This window comes from Sus scrofa, chromosome 18 (genome assembly GCF_054392235.1).
Source record: "Sus scrofa isolate SSC_HxYL_T2T_F1_AM1 chromosome 18, Sscrofa_HxYL_maternal_Yorkshire_Landrace_v2.0, whole genome shotgun sequence".
Lineage (NCBI taxonomy): Eukaryota > Metazoa > Chordata > Mammalia > Artiodactyla > Suidae > Sus > Sus scrofa.
Window position 1 is genome coordinate 12,424,577 of NC_139400.1, and position 16,095 is coordinate 12,440,671.

General features: G+C 49.1%; 1 protein-coding gene across 7 annotated transcripts in view; it reads right to left on the reverse strand.

Moving 5' to 3' along the window:
- The window catches only part of DPP6 (dipeptidyl peptidase like 6), a 1,001,611-nt gene that overhangs the window by 336,504 nt on the left and 649,012 nt on the right, over window positions 1-16,095 (reverse strand). For all 7 annotated transcript variants that reach the window (XM_085005071.1, XM_085005073.1, XM_021079151.2 and 4 more), the window contains exon 3: window positions 10,590-10,688. In XM_085005071.1, the coding sequence (XP_084861197.1) occupies window positions 10,590-10,688 (99 nt within the window). The remainder of the gene's footprint in view (window positions 1-10,589; window positions 10,689-16,095) is intronic.

Genomic DNA, 16,095 nt, shown 5'->3' on the forward strand with positions numbered 1-16,095 from the left:
GCAGCTTCTGCCAACCAGCCCCAGGCCCGCCTGCACCTTAAAGACGCTGGGCCAGGTTCAGGCCAGGCTGCCTTCCTGAGAGCGAGTCTGCAGAAGCAGATCTCACTGAGAACGTGGGCGTCTCGGCAGGTGCTGTGGCACCAGGCTACCTGTGCCAGGTGACCGATGCCCCCGACACACAGGGGACTCTTTTCCTGTAGTTGGCAAGTGCCAAGAGGGGAAAGCAAAGAGCTGTGGATATGCAAATACCATGCCCTCTTTCTTCCCCCCATCATTGTCTGAGATGGGATTAGCAAGAGGGTGTTTGCCAGGTTAATTCGTCTGATAAGGGGAAACAGGACCCAGTCTAAAGGAGTTAGAGGGTTCAAGAGACTTGCAGAAAACGTGCCTCTTAGATGGGGGCAGGGGAGGGGGGCTCTTCGGGGACCATTGACCGAAACCACCCACCTTAACCAGGCACAATAAGAGCCACTTGCTTGAGCTGTCTCACCGCAGGAGGCCCTGAGGAGGAAGCGGGGTGCTTCCCAGAAGACTAACTGGGGGGGGGGGGATGTGGGAGGGACCCGTAGGAGGGAGGAGATGACCAGGATCCTGGGTGCTGGAATCCACCTCGGCTGACAGGTGTCTGTACCCTCAGGAAGGGCCTGGGCCAGACCAAGGGCCAAGCAAGATGATTGGCCAGAGACAACCCGGAACCCAAGCGCATCCCCATAAAACCCGAGACGCCCTCTCCCTGCTGCTGTCCGCCCGGGCCCCTCTTCCCCATAAAGTCTCTCTGTCAGCACGTGTGGCTGGCTCCTGGGACAATTCCCTGCTGAGTGTTAGACAGGAGCCCTCGCTCAGGCCCTGGACGGGGTCCCCTCCCTGCAAGAGAACCACTTCTCGCTGCGTGGCCTCCATCTGCCATCACCTCCTCCCAGGCATCTCTGACGCTGCCGCCTCAGGACACACACTTTCCATGCCTCCACGAGGCTCCTGCCTCCCCCGGGCTTCCCGTCCCGTTCTCAGTACTTCGAGAACATTCTGCTGAGCCATCTGCCATCAGCTTCTGCTCTGACCTCGTGATCCCGTCCCAGAGGCTGACTCCCATCCTGGGAGATGCCGTTCTTATTAACCAGGCCGCCGTCTCCCAGCGTCCTGGCCGTACGCCCTCCACGGCCCGTCTCTCCTGGACATCCTACTCGTTTACCGCTCCCCGTGGCTTTTGACATCTGTCACTCTGTGTCCACTCACAGCCTACACTTTCCACCTCTAAAGACTGACTGGGAGTTCCCACTGTAGCTCAGGGGTTAACGAACCCAACTGGTATCCATGAGGACGCGGGTTCCATCCCTGGCCTTGCTCAGTGGGTTAAGGATCTGGGGTTGCTGTGGCTGTGGTGTAGGTCACAGATGCGGCTCAGATCCATGTTGCTGTGGCTGTGGTGTAGGCAGGAAGCTACAGCTCCTATTCGACCCCTAGCCTGGGAACCTCCATATGCCGTGGGTGCGGCCCTAAAAAGACAAAAGACAAAATACAAAAAAAAAAAAAGACATTGAATTAATACAATTTATGTACTGAGAGTCTCCTGAGATGTTAAAATCATCATGGAAATATGTATTTATGTATGTGTGTGAGCTGGGATGGGCACGGGCCACCTGATCGTACACGGATTGAATGAGGAGCCTCGGCAGCTGCGGACCCTCGACACCCCCTGAAGGAGCTCAGGGGGGAGACCAGGAGGGAGGACTCTGGGCTCTGGGAAAACTGGCAGAACAGGCTGTCAGATCGTCAGGTATTTTCAGGAGAAGACTGTATGAGCCCAGTTCTCGCATCGCCTCGTATCTAGAAAAGCCCTAAAGTCCTCCACGGTGACGTCTGCTTCTCATGACCAGCAGTGACCTTCACGAGACTAGCGGTGACCTCTGCACAACGTGTGCCCGGCTGCCTGGACCTCCCCCTCACCCGAATCCCCTCCACGCGGACCTTCCCCCGACCTCTTTGGAGGGTTTCTCAGCGTTCTGGGAAGGCTGCCTCTGGGCTCCGGTCCTCATTTTGCCCCAGATAAAACGTAACTCTCTGCTCTCACGTTGTGCATCCTTTGAAAGTTGACACACGGAACCATGATACAATATGGCTTATAAACTTCCCCATGTAACACATACAATCAGCACTATTCCACATACTATCGGAAGGGATAAATATGAAGATGGTAGCGATGATTTCGAGTTGATGGAGTTACAGGTGATTTGCCTTTATCTTTGAAAAGAGCACTCATCTCTCTTTTCGGATTTACTCTAATCAACGTGCAATTCAGAGATACTAAATGTATTTGCTGTGACGCACGGGCCTAAGCTTTCACTGCGCCATCCCACTCTTCTAAAACCCTCCGTGCCAGCAGGTCAAACCCGCTGCTCTGCGTCTCTAAATTCTATCCTGTGCTCATCTGGCACCTTTCCCTCCCAAGAACCAGCATAACCCGGTCCCACTTTCCACGCGGGGCTCATCGAGGGCTCCAAGTTCCCCAGCTGGACACTGTCCCTGGATATGCCAGGCTCCTACCTCGGGGCCTCTGTGTGGCTGTTCCATGTGTCCCGGGATGCTTTTCCCCAGAAAGCTTACCTGGGATGCTCACACGCTGCTCTCTGCTTAAAATCAACTTCGTCAGAAAGGAGTTCCAACCGTTCCCTGTCACACGGCACCCCCATCAGCTCCCTCATCTTTAAAACCAGCTTGTTTAAGCATCAAAGGAGAAAATGCTCCAGAAGTGCCAGCAGATGGCCGTGGACTAGATACTCTGCTGGGTGCTGGGAAAATCACGGTAAATAAACAGAGCTGAACCTTCTTCGCGTGGAGTTTACACGTGGCAGGAAAGACAGACATCAACTAAATAATTATATTTAATGTGTGTAACTATAGCCCGGGATGCCAGGGCGCCTAAATGGAGGGGTTCGGGACACGGACCAGCTGGCTGGAGCATGAGAGGTAGGGGGTGATCCAAGCAAAACAACAGACTGTGGGGGCGGAAGTGGACCCCCAAGAGGAGAGAATGTTCTGGGAAGAAAGGAAGAAAGAACCTCCTGCCTAAGAGACACCCTGATGGAAAAAGAAGACGGACTTTGGAAACAAGGAGAAGGAGTTCAAGTCCATCCAGAGGAAAGGAAAATTCGGAAAAGTCAAGTAAAGGACAACCAACGGATGGGGCTGGAAAGGCAAGCGGGAGAGATTTCGGAGGGTCTGAGAAATGGAGGAGGACCCTGGCCAGGACGGTGCGCCTTGTCCCCAGAGCCGTGGGAAGCAGGGAACGTTCCGAGATTCGGGGAGGAGAGTTGAGTCCTGGACACGTGGATTCGAGGTCCCATGAGACATCCCAGCAGACACGCGCATTAGTCCGAGACACACACACGCACACGCCGCACACTCAGAAGGGCACCTGAGCAGGAAAAGCAGAGCGGAGACAGCAGCCCAGAGACGGTCCCTAAAGTCCTGGGAGCGAATGATTTCTTCCAGGGAAGCGTTCAGAGGCCTGAAGATTTCATCTCGGGGCTCGAAATCTAAAATCTCCACCCCGTCACGTAATGGATCTCTTCTCCTGGCATCTGAAGGGCCACCGAGGGGCACTGCTCCTGGCCTTGCCCGCTGCCACGCCTGACCCCAGTCCTGCAACCTTCAGATGAACTTCTGCCTAATACACCCCTGGCAGTCAGGAGCCTCAGTGTCTGACTGAGTCTAGGATGGGCACCGGGTTTTTTTTTTTTTTTTTTTTTTTTTTTTTTAATTTTTAAGGCCACACTTGTGGCACATGGAAGTTCCTGAGCCACAGCTGTGCCAGCACTGGATCCTTTAACCCACTGTGCCAGCCCAGGATGGAACCTGCATCTCCACAGCGACCTGAGCTGCTGTGGTCAGGTTCTTAGGCCCTTGGACCACAGCGGGAACTCCAGGCACTGAGCATTTTGAAGGCGGAGCTGGCAGAAGTTCTTGGTGCAGCAGATGTGAAGCACAAGAGAAAGAGCAGGGGAGGGAGGTCTCCAAGGTTTGCAGCCTGTTCTCATCGACTGAACGGGGAGAGGCTGCAGCTGGCTTTTGGGGAGTGGGAGGGGGCGGATCAAGAATTCAGATTTGGGAGTTCCCATGGTGGCTCAGTGGTTAACGAACCTGACTAGTAACCATGATGATGCGGGTTCGATCCCTAGCCTCGCTCGGTGGGTTGAGGATCCGGTGTTGCTGTGAGCCGTGGTGTAGGTCCCAGATGTGGCTCGGATCCTGTGTTGCTGTGGCTCTGGAGTAGCCGGCGGCTACAGCTCCAATTAGACCCCTAGCTTGGGAACGTCCACATGCCGCAGGTGTGGCCCTAAAGAGACAAAAGACAAAAAAACCACACACACAAAGAATTCAGATTTGGAGATCTTAACATTAGGGTGTCTGTCTATGAGACATCCGAGAGCTTCCGCAGAGAGGTCTGCTCTGGAGAGGAGGTCGGGGGCCATCAGCAGGTGGAGCAGGAGACTAGACGGAACTCGGAGGGAGGGAGTGTGGCTCTGAGGAGGGGGACGAGGACTGGGCCCCGGGCCCACCAACACGAAGGGTCAGAGAAGGAGTGAGAACCCGCACAGGTGCCCCAGAGGGCACTGCCCACGGGGTAGAAAGAAAACCGCAAGGAGATGGCCCGCAGGCAGGTGAGAAAGCGCGGAGCCGGAGGGAGGAGTCGGCGGTGTCGAGGGCGGCCGATCCTTGGACCGAGATGAGGGCTGAGCAGCCTGGAGGCCACTGGTGACCTTGACAGGAGGTGGGCCGGGGGTGCTGGGGGTGAACGCCTGACAAGACAGGGTTTAGAGAGAACACAGGAGAGGGACTGGAGATGTTACAGGGAGACCACCGGTTCAAACCGCAGAGGACAAGAAGTCGGGCAGTGCCTGCTGGGGAAGGGGGCTCAAGCTAGGCTTCCCGGGTGTGTTTCCACGCGAGAAGTAAGAACACATCTGCTTAGGGCTGGGAATAATCTGACACAGAAACAAACAAACAAAAAAGAACATTGAAGAGAAGAAAGGAGGTATTTGGGCCATCAGTCCTCATGAGTGAGGCAAGTTCACCTCAGATTTTTGTCAACAGAGGTCAAGTCATCCGTGGTTACAGGCTGGGGGAGGGGCAGAGCACACAGCAGGTGCAGATGCTGAGTGATAAGGAGGTAAGCTAGTGAGACTCTTTCTTTCTTTTTATGGCCGCACCTACAGCATATGAAAGTTCCCAAGCTAGGGGTCGAATCAGAGCTGCAGCCACAGCAACTCGGGGTCTGAGCCACATCTGTGATCTACACCACAGCTCATGGCCATGCCAGATCCTTAACCCACTGAGCCACCATGGGAACTCTGGTAGGCATATGCCTCAGCTTCCTTCTGGTAGGTTTAGATGAGACGTAGGACGGGAAGAAGGTTTGGAGAGTTAAGGCGAGAGGAAAAAATTGGAACTGACACATCATCTAGGAGTTGGAAAGACGGAACAGAGGCGGAGAGACCAGGAAGATTGGTCCATGTACATAAATAGACCGAAGTGTCCGAAGTAACCAGAAGACCGCATCGCGGCGGCCAATTCATAACAGAATCCCAGTGCAGCACATCAAGGAATCCAAAAGGTGAGGAGGTACAATTGTGGTCACTTTTTTGAAAGACAGATGAGTTTACTCAACTAAGCAAACTCGTGGAGAGCTCACACCCTGGCCGACGTCCGGAAGAGCATGGCTCTTCCTTTGGGGGAGGGGTTCGGAGCGCGCAAGTGTTAATCACTCTGCTCTACGTGCCCCCTGCGGCTTTTGCCCCCAGGGGTGGCCACAAATACGTGAGGGCTTTAAGACAGTAGAGAATCTGAAGGCTGTTATCAGAAATCATTTTCAGAAAAGGTAGATGAAAAAATTGTCCCTGGTATAAAAATGGGTGAGGAGCAATTTCACTCTAACTCAACACACTCAGTCCTGATAAATAAAGTGTATTAGTTCTAGACTATTAGCTCCAATTTTAAACCCAAGATATATTTGTTAAGTTTGGTGGTTAATGGGCACTAAAAAAGTCAAGCCTCTTTCTCTGTAGGGAATTACACCACTTTTCTTTATTGCTTGGGCATTCTGTTAGCTCACCATAGGCACCATGGGGATCAGGGATGCCAGAGTAGAGGATTTAAGGTATGGCGATAATTCTGAAATACTCACAGCTATAGTTCTGGTTAAAACACATGATAATGCCAGTGAGGTTGTGAAAGAAACTGGCCAGAAACGGGGCTTCCATGCTATCCAATGCAGCCGTTTACAGAACCCAGGGAGTCCTAGGTTCCAGTCTGAATTTTGCTACTTATTAAGTGGGTGGGGTTACTCAAGCCGTTTAAACACGCTTGGCTCCGTTTCCTCCTCTGTAACACGGTAGTTACGCGAATTAAATGATGTCTGTGTGTGAAGCACTTAGCCTGCAGCTTAGGACATGGGAAACCCCCAGCAGGTGAAGGTGATGCTGGTGATGCTGGTGGTGGTGATGGTGGTGGTGATAACGGTAGTGTTGGTGGTGGTGGTGGTGGTTGTTTTGGTGATGATAGTGATGATGGTGATGATGGTGACGGTGGTGATGAAGATAGTGATGGTGGTGGTGATGGTGATGAAGACAGTGATGGTGGTGATGGTGGTGGCGATGGTGGTGATGGTGGCGATGATGGCGATGATGATGGTGGTGATGGTGATGAAGACAGTGATGGTGGGGTGGTGATGAAGATAGTGATGGTGGTGATGATGGTGGTGATGGTGATGAAGACAGTGATGGTGGGGTGGTGATGAAGATAGTGATGGTGGTGATGATGGTGGTGATGGTGGTGATGATGATAGCGATGGGGGTTTTGATGGTGATGGTGGTGGTGATGGTGATGGTGGTGATGAAGACAGTGATGGTGGTGATGGTGGTGGTGATGGTGGTGATGATAGCAATGGGGGTTTTGATGGTGATGGTGGTGATGGTGATGAAGATAGTGGGGTGTGATGACAGTGATGGTGGTGATGGTGGTGGTGATGGTGGTGATGGTGGCGATGATGATAGCGATGGGGGTTTTGATGGTGATGGTGGTGGTGATGGTGATGGTGGTGATGAAGACAGTGATGGTGGTGATGGTGGTGGTGATGGTGGTGATGATAGCAATGGGGGTTTTGATGGTGATGGTGGTGATGGTGATGAAGATAGTGGGGTGTGATGACAGTGATGGTGGTGATGGTGGCGATGATGATAGCAATGGGGGTTTTGATGGTGATGGTGGTGGTGATGGCGATGATGATGGTGGGGTGTGATGAAGATAGTGATGGTGGTGATGAAGACAGTGATGGTGGTGGTGATGGTGGCGACGATGATAGCGATGGGGGTTTTGATGGCGGTGGTGGTGGTGGTGATGACAGTGATGGTAATAGGCAGGAAGAGGAAAAGGATCAGACAGTGCAGAAAGGAGGAAGAAGAAGTGATGAAGGAGGCTGTGGTACTGGTGGTGGTGGTGGGTAGATGGGTGGTGACTCCAAGTCTACCACAGGCAAACCGTTCCACGGCAGACTGCTCACCTTTCTTGGGCCCAGCAATTTGCTGGCTACACTGTAGACACTCAATAAACATCATTGCATGAATTAATGTTCTGATCATTTCTAAAGCTTATCTCAGCCTGACAACATTCGATAATCCTGTGAATGAACAGAAATCCTGCTCTGGATCTTAACACTTAGACTTGTAATGGAAAAAATGAATGAGTCCTTTATGGTATTTGTAAAAATCAATTATGAAGGCACAGCTAATCGCTGCGGAGTTACTTCATTCACTTTAAGCTGTCACATCTTTAGGGAGCAGGAAGAAAGGGACTGATCGGGAAGGGAAATAAATGAGAAAGAAGTAGGAAAGCAGCTAAAAGTAGGGCAGGGGGAACCAGTTCCTTTACGTTCTTGATGGCGCCTGATCTCCGGGGAGACCTGACCACCTGGATGCTTTCACAAGTATCCAGCAAAATTTCACACAGTTTGTGTATTTATAAAGGAGGACTCTGCCTGTGAAAGTCCTGAACGCCAAAGGCATGGTTATGTGAATGGCAGGTGGTCTTTGTTACCAGACTTAACCTGTGGAAACAGGCAGGCAGGGCATTTTCTGCCAGGCACAGGGCCACTTCTCAACTGCTCCACTCCCAGCTTTGTGGATATAATGAAATTTGGGCTGTTTCCTCTGGCCAGAAAGCCAGCATATCTCAGGACTAGCGCCATGTGTCTGCAGTATTAATTAGCTCATGAGATACAAATACCTTTCAAGAATAACCAACGTGGCCTCCCACCCAAACCTAGCTCTCGGGCCTCCAGATCTCTGCTTACGTTTTTCAAACTTTTTGCATAGGGATGGAGTTCCCGTTGTGGCTCAGCAGTTATGAACCTGACTAGTATCCATGAGGAGCATGTGGGTTCAATCCTTTGCCTCACTCAGTGGGTTAAGCATCCGGCATTGCCATGAGCTGTGGTGTAGGTCACAGACGCGGCTCGGATCCTGCGTGGCTGTGGCTGTGGTGTAGGCTGGCAGCTGCAGCTCCAATTCAACCCCTAGCCTGGGAACCTCCATATGCCGCAGGTGTGGCCCTAAAAAGACAACAACAAAATTTTTCTTGCATAGAGAATGCCGATGTTGGGCAAGTCTGAAACCAGGGGCACCCGAATAGAAAGAGTTCCCTGGATTATTTCAGTAGCTCATAGAGTCTCTACAGGGCTTCCTCTGACCTGCCCGGAACCCCCTACCCTTGAGATCGAGTTTATTCCCCACCTCTGAAACTGCTTCTCAGGCAGAATGAAAAATCACACCCTTCTCTGTGCACTGTGTGTCACCATTACGATGGCTTGATCTCTGTTTTATCTCCGGAACACTGCCTGTGTGTCTTAAGATGAAAACAATCATCTTCCATTCCCAAGATCAAGCCCAGAGCACGCCTACCCCTCCCTGGGTGATGGGTAAACATAAAGAGAAAAGAGATGCTGAGCCTCCTCAAAACAAAAGGTCAATTTACTTCCTCAGGCAAATAATAAAGACCTTGGCTCTGTCTGGTTTTAGATTTTTCCACAGGCCTCCCCCTGGTATTCGCAATACGCTGCTCTCATTTCTCCCCAACCCCCTCTTAGAAAATACATTTCCTCTGAGATCCAGCCACTTCTTTCATTTTTAAATAAGCTAATCTCAGGATCAGAAATTAATACCAAAGCCACAGCAGAGGACAAAGGAGAAGCTACTGCCCTGGTATGAGACTGAATGCAAAGAATCATTGCTGGTTGACTTTCAAGAGTCTGTGACGCCTACGAAGGACGTCAGGGGCATTTGACAGCAAGAAAACAGTGACACTGGGTCCTTCAATGAAACAGTGGTGGAAAGAGCACAAAATGGGCAGTCAGGAGACAAGCTTCCAGCCACAGCGGTGTTACTAACTAGCTCTGTGACCTCAGAAGTCACTTAACCTCTCTGGGCCTCATTTATATAAAATCCAGAATGTGAACTAGCCCTCCAGCATTCATCTCTAAGGGTGCTCTGACCTGAGGATTAGTTTTCAAGTGCATCCCACTGAGGCCGAGACTAAATGCAAACAACATCCATGGAGATAGTATGAGACCTTCTAGGACCAGACTAAGCAAGGGGGCTGCCACACAGGCTGCAGAGGACGGGGGAGCAGTCCCAACATCTTTCCTCCCACGACTGTACTCTAAAATTATTTGAGGAGTTCCCCTGTGGCTCAGCCCAAATGAGCCCGACTAGTATCCATGAGGAGGCGAGTTCCATCCCTGGCCTCGCTCAGTGGGTTAAGGATCCATTGTTGCCGTGAGCTGAGGTATAGGTCACAGGCATGGCTCGGATCCCGTGTGGCTGTGGCTGTGGTGTAGGCTGGCAGCTACAGCTCCTATTTGACCCCTAGCCTGGGAACTTCATATGCTGCAGGTGTGGCCCTAAAAGGCAAAAATAAATAATAAAAATTTCAGACCCAGTTACAGGAAATAGGTTATAGTCTGAACACCCCCTCCAAATGCATTATGAATATACCGCCTTCTGCCTCCAGTTCTACTTTGCTTTGTTATTGAAAAAAATTCCCCCAAAGAAGGAAACGAGATTTCATCCAGATTAAAGTTCAAGAGGAAAAGTAACCTGCTGCATCTGCGCAGTGGGCGCCACTGTTTGCCTCGTTAGACAGCATTCCAGAAGCATCCTTTTCGCTCCTGTCGGTCCCTGTGTCTAGCTGGGAGTGAAAGCCCGAGCGGTGGAGAAGGGAACAAAGAAGGTGGAGAAGAGACGAAGGCTCAGCCGCATCTCTCTCTCCCTGTTCCGTTGCTTAGCAACATCGCTCATCTCCATCTGAGAAATGAGGATGCAGGGAGATGACGCGGAGGACCCATTTCTCAGGAAGGAGCAGCCTATTCTACCAGTCACACATTTTCTTTGCGTGGTAACACAATGCTTTTCACAGCAAGAGCTCTGTGGACCCACTTCTGCAGCCAGAGGGAGAAACATGAAAGGCAAGCGACGAAACCCAAACTCTCAGAAAGTGGCAGGGAGTGAGAAAGTGACCTCCTGCATGCAGTCAGGACTCACCGCTTATCCACTTAGCCTCGGGGTCGTGAATTTTGAAGTCTTCACTGAACAGGTCTTCCACAGTGACCTTCTTCTTCTGAGACAGACTGTTATCTTCCGCTGGAAAAGAAAACAGTTAAAGGTAAATGGTCAAAAGTTTCATTTTTTGGTTACAAGCAAGGACCACAAAACGTTCTGATTGCTGTTCAGAAATAGTCTATATGATAAAAACCCAATTTCTATAAATCAGTGCTGAACAAAAGCCAGTCGTGCTTTTTTTTTTTTTTAATAGCTACGCCTGTGGCATATGGAAGTTCCTGGGATGAGGATTGAACCTGAGCTGCAGCTGTGACCTATGTCAGAGCTGCAGCAACACCGAATCCACTCTCCCAGGCTGGGATCCAACCCTTGCCTCTGAAGCTACTCCAAGCTACTGCAGTCTGATTGTTACCCCACTGCACCACAGTGGGAACTCCAAGTCATGCTTTTTGTTTTTAATTAAGCATCAAAAACTATGGTAAGAGGAACCACGACTCGGGGCAATGGCATCATTGCATCCTCTCCATCTGCAAAACATAAATGATCATCTTTCTTAGGTATGAAGGTAAACAATTGTTTCAGGACTAACTTAAGAGCAATAACGTGGGAACAGTCAAGAGAGAAAGGATGAGGTCTGCTGTACAGCACAGGGAACTATATCCAGTCTCCTGGGATAGACCACGATGGAAGATAATATAAAAAAGGGAACATGTATATATATACAACTGAGTCACCTTGCTGTATGACAGAAATTGGCACACCATTGTAAATCAACGATACTTTAATTTTTTTTTTGTCTTTTTGCTATTTCTTGGGCCACTCCCGAGGCATATGGAGGTTCCCAGGCTAGGGGTCGAATGGGAGCTGTAGCTGCCAGCCTATGCCACAGCCACAGCCACAGCAACACAGGATCCGAGCCGCGTCTGCAACCTCCACCACAGCTCATGGCAACACTGGATCGTTAACCCACTGAGCAAGGGGCAGGGATTGAACCCGCAACCTCATGGTTCCTAGTCGGATTTGTCAACCACTGCGCTACAACAGGAACTCCAACGATACTTTAATTTCAAAAAAAAGAAAGGACAGAACAAATGTTCCGAAAAGATCTCAACTGTATTATGTAACCAGCGATTCACAAAGCATTTACATAATTTATTTATTCTGTCCACACCTGCAGCATGTGGAAGTTCCCCGGCCAGGGATGAAACCCTCGCCACAGCAGGGACCATGCTGGACCCTCAACCTGCTGAGCCACCAGGAAACTCCCATTAAGCTTTTATAATGCCAACTGTAGACAAAGTGTTGGGTGCTGGAAATTCAAAGACAACCAAACCATTCCTTGGGTATTCATTTTTCACATGCCACACTTGTCCCTGGCTGCCTCTAGGTTGGGGGTGAGTCCTTCAGATAGAAGCACACCCCCAAATCTCCATGCACACTACCAGATTCTGCCCTGCCTCGCCTGGATCATCACGCTCGGGAGTAAACACCTGGAATGAGACTTGAAGGCACTAAACGAACATCCATCCCAAGAAGAGATGTTTATTACTGGCACCGGCAGGGAGACGTGGGAACCTGGGAGCTTTTATCCCGTCTCCCAAGGTTGAAGCTTCTGGGGTTTTAGATCTACCTCAGAAGAGGTTCTTGCCATTACAGGCACCCAAATCCATCCGTCTGCTTTGAAAAGACAAAGGGCCATCAAGGGTCTGATCTGTGAGCCTAAGCAGATTAAACCCACAAGACAGTACATCGAACCACACTCACTTCGGTGATACTAATAAGAAGCCCTTTATCTTAACCATTTCTGACCATTGGCCTAGAATGCTTGTTTATGCCACCGCCCTCTGAAATAAAAGACGTCAATTGTCACCGCACTTTTTGTGAAGATTCAGCGGCATGTTCCATCCATTTTGTGTTGTGTTGCTGTGTGGGGGCACCCTCAGTGCTAGGGAAAGTGTACAGGTCTGCCTGCGTCCCACGTGAGGTGGTTTCAGATCTGTGGGCTTGGCTGTCATGTCTGTTTCTCCTTTCGGTTTCTGGTTGTTGAGCCAGCCAGCCTTCATTTCCTGGGCTGTCCTAGTGTGTGTCCTCAACAGGACCCTCTGCCTCTTTCACCTTCCTGTTTCAAAATCTGTGGCAGGTTTGGGAAAACCAAGACTTTTTGTTATGGTACATAAGAAGAAGAAATAATTTCTGGATGAAATCCCCAAAGCTTCTTTTGGATTCTAGGGCATAGATTTTGTTACATCTCCGATGGTTTCATTCCTTTGGCCTCTCTGGATGTTACAGATTACTGAAATTCTCAGAAACTTGGGGTGCTGACTGATTTCTTGAATATCACATAGGACAAATGTGTGTAAAAGTCTTTTGAAATTCACAGCATGATAAGGTTCAAGGCTGCCGTCTTAGACCTGAGTGCATGTGGAGCTCTCCCAGGTGCTGACCGAAACATGTGAAAACCAAACCAAGTTCTTCCCGCTGGGACCTTTCGATCTGCAATTGAAGCAGCCCAGAAAAAAAGTCACTCAGCTCCAAACATGATGCGTTTCAGTACGGAAAACACAATAAATGAAAATTCAAAAGGTTACTAGATATCAACCTAATAAGTTATACTGTGATCTGGTAATTAAGAAGTATGCTTGCAATGAGCTGATAGGTCCTGAAGAGCCAATGCACAGTATAAGGATCACAGACAACAATACTGTGTTATAAACATCACACTTCCTAAAAGGCTCGATCTTAATTATTCCCACAGAGACGTTAGCTAACCCGGTCAAGGCAATGGTATTCATATACAGAAAATGTATCAAATCAACAGGTGGTGATATCAAAACTTACACGGCGTTCGGTCAAATAGATGTCAATTAAAAACACGACAGGCGTTCCCGTCGTGGCTCAGTGGTTAGCAAATCCGACTAGGAACCATGAGGTTGCGGGTTCGATCCCTGGCCTCGCTCAGTGGGTTAAGGATCTGGCATTGCCGTGAGCTGTGGTGTAGGTTGCAGATGCGGCTAATATCCCACGTTGCTGTGGCTCTGGCATAGACCAGTGGCTACAACTCTGATTCGACCCCTAGCCTGGGAACTTCCATATGCCACAGAAGCAGCCTTAGAAAAGACAAAAATAAAAAAATAAAAAAATTTAAAAAAATATAATAAATAAAATAAACAAAGACTAACACTCAAGTATATGGTCAGAAAATAAATAATCTTATTAAAATTAAATTTTATCTAAGTAAACTTTGCTATTTAGGGATGATTCTAGTTCCACATGTCTAAGAAAAGCATGTAAGACAGTTATTTAAACAAACTTTGGAGAGTTCCCATCCTGGTGCAGTGGAAACGAATCTGACTAGGAACCATGAGGTTGCGGGTTTGATCCCTGGCCTCAGTCAGTGGGTTAAGGATCCGGCGTTGCCATGAGCTGTCATGTAGGTTGCAGATGCAGCTCGGATCTGGCATTGCTGTGGCTGCAGTGCAGGCTGCAAATGCAGCTCTGATTTGAATCCTGGTCTGGGAACTTCTATATGCCATGGGTGCAGCCCTAAAAAGCAAAAAGACCCCCCCCCAAAAAAAGGAAAAAAATAAACAAACTTTGGGTAACATACAAAAAGCCAACTCATTCACTTTCTGAAAATTCTTCTTTTCACAAACCACTCTTCTATTTATCCAAAATTTTCTATGCTCAATCTGTCATTTTTTAAAAAACTATTACTTCCTCTGTTTTGTTTTTTTCCCTTTTAGGGCTGCACCTGTGGCATTATCAGGCTAAGGGTCGAATCAGAGCTGCAGCTGCCAGCCTACACCACAGCCACAACAGCACCGGATCTGAGCCACATCTGCAACCTACACCACAGCTCATGGCACTGCTGGGTCCTTAACCCACGGAGCGAGGCCAGGGACTGAACCCGACTCCTCATGGATGTGAGTCAGGTTCTAACCCACTGAGCCACAATGGAAACTCCACTTCCTGTTTTTCAAACATATTTTAAAAACCTGTGTGACTTAAATAGGGACCCCTTGTGGTGGACACATTCCGAGATACACTATAAAAAGTGCTCTGTCAGAGGCAGGACGTTGGATTCTGTCAATAACTGGCTCTGCCCTCCCAGGACACACCCACCACTGGCCTTGCTGCAGCTTGCTAGCTCGTTCACATGGTCAAGCACTAGCGGCTAACTTACAGCCTGGTAACGTTCCAAAAATCCCTTGAGGGGATGACCAGCATGAGTCACTGCCAAGTTCAGGAATTAAGCTGAGCGCTGTTTAATCACAACTGCAGGATCTCCTAACTGACTTCGAGAAGCTCACAGAGTAGTGGAGCCAAAGCTGAAAGCACACCGCACTGCCACAGGGGCAGCGCGGGGGGCAGCAGGACTCGCCATGCTAATACTTAAGGAGACTCAGACTAAAAAAGTAAGAGCAATTTCAGAATGAATTCTTTGAGAAAAGAACCTAAAAGATACAAGAAGAACATCCAAGCCAGGAGGACGCCAAGGGCAGAAGGGGCTGGCGAATGCGGTATGTTCAGGCAATCATGGGCGTGCAGCAGAAAGTGTGAGATGAAACTGGAGAGGCAAGTAGATTCTCTCATTATATCTGACATTCTGAAATGCCCCTGGAAAATGTCCACTTGCAGATTTTCTTTAGGCATCCTGCTTACCAGGCAGTACTATTTTCAGTCTAAAACTACCTTTCTCCGAGTAGTACCAGGAGCCCTCTCCATCGTACAATTTCTCCATCATCCCAGGCTGCCCCCTGGACCTCCACGCTCTGAGCATCTTCCTTCCTGTCTTTCACCTTTTTATGCTGTTGGGAGCATTTGCCTGATTTCTTCAATTTGATCTGGCACTTTATCCATTTTTTTCTTTAGCATGTCGAGACAGTGCTTTCATTCTGCTCCTGAGTTCTAACTTTTTAATTATAGTTTCATTTCCAATATGCCTAATTAGCTCGTCCTCAAGATGATCTGCTCTTAGACCTTTACCACATTGATAACTAAAATGTTCTTCTTATAAACTATGTTCTTATTATAAACTGTCTCTCATTTCTCCCTGCTTGAAATCAAAAGGAAATTTTTTCTATGCTCAATCTGTCATCTTAAAGTGAAAGACAACATACTTATGGACATATAAGAAGTGGCCGGTGGCTCTTATAGTTTGGACTTGATCCTGGAGGTAATTTGGGAACAATTGAAAAGTTTCCTTCAGTCCTTTCGCTGGATAACCACATGGAACAGGTAATTAACTCGGCATCTTGGTCAGCTCACCAGCCGGGAAAGGTATCGTGTAACCTGCAGTGAGGTAGGTGTTCTTTGTGTAGGTCAGGATATAACGCTACTTTTCTTTTCTGATGCTTGTTAAATAGCAGTGTTGTTAAATATTTAACTGTACAGTTATTGGACAACATTTTGGAAGCTCTTCTGGGAGATTTTTAATATTAGAACTCCTAGGACACTAAAATGGGCTATTCTGAAGCATACCATTCTG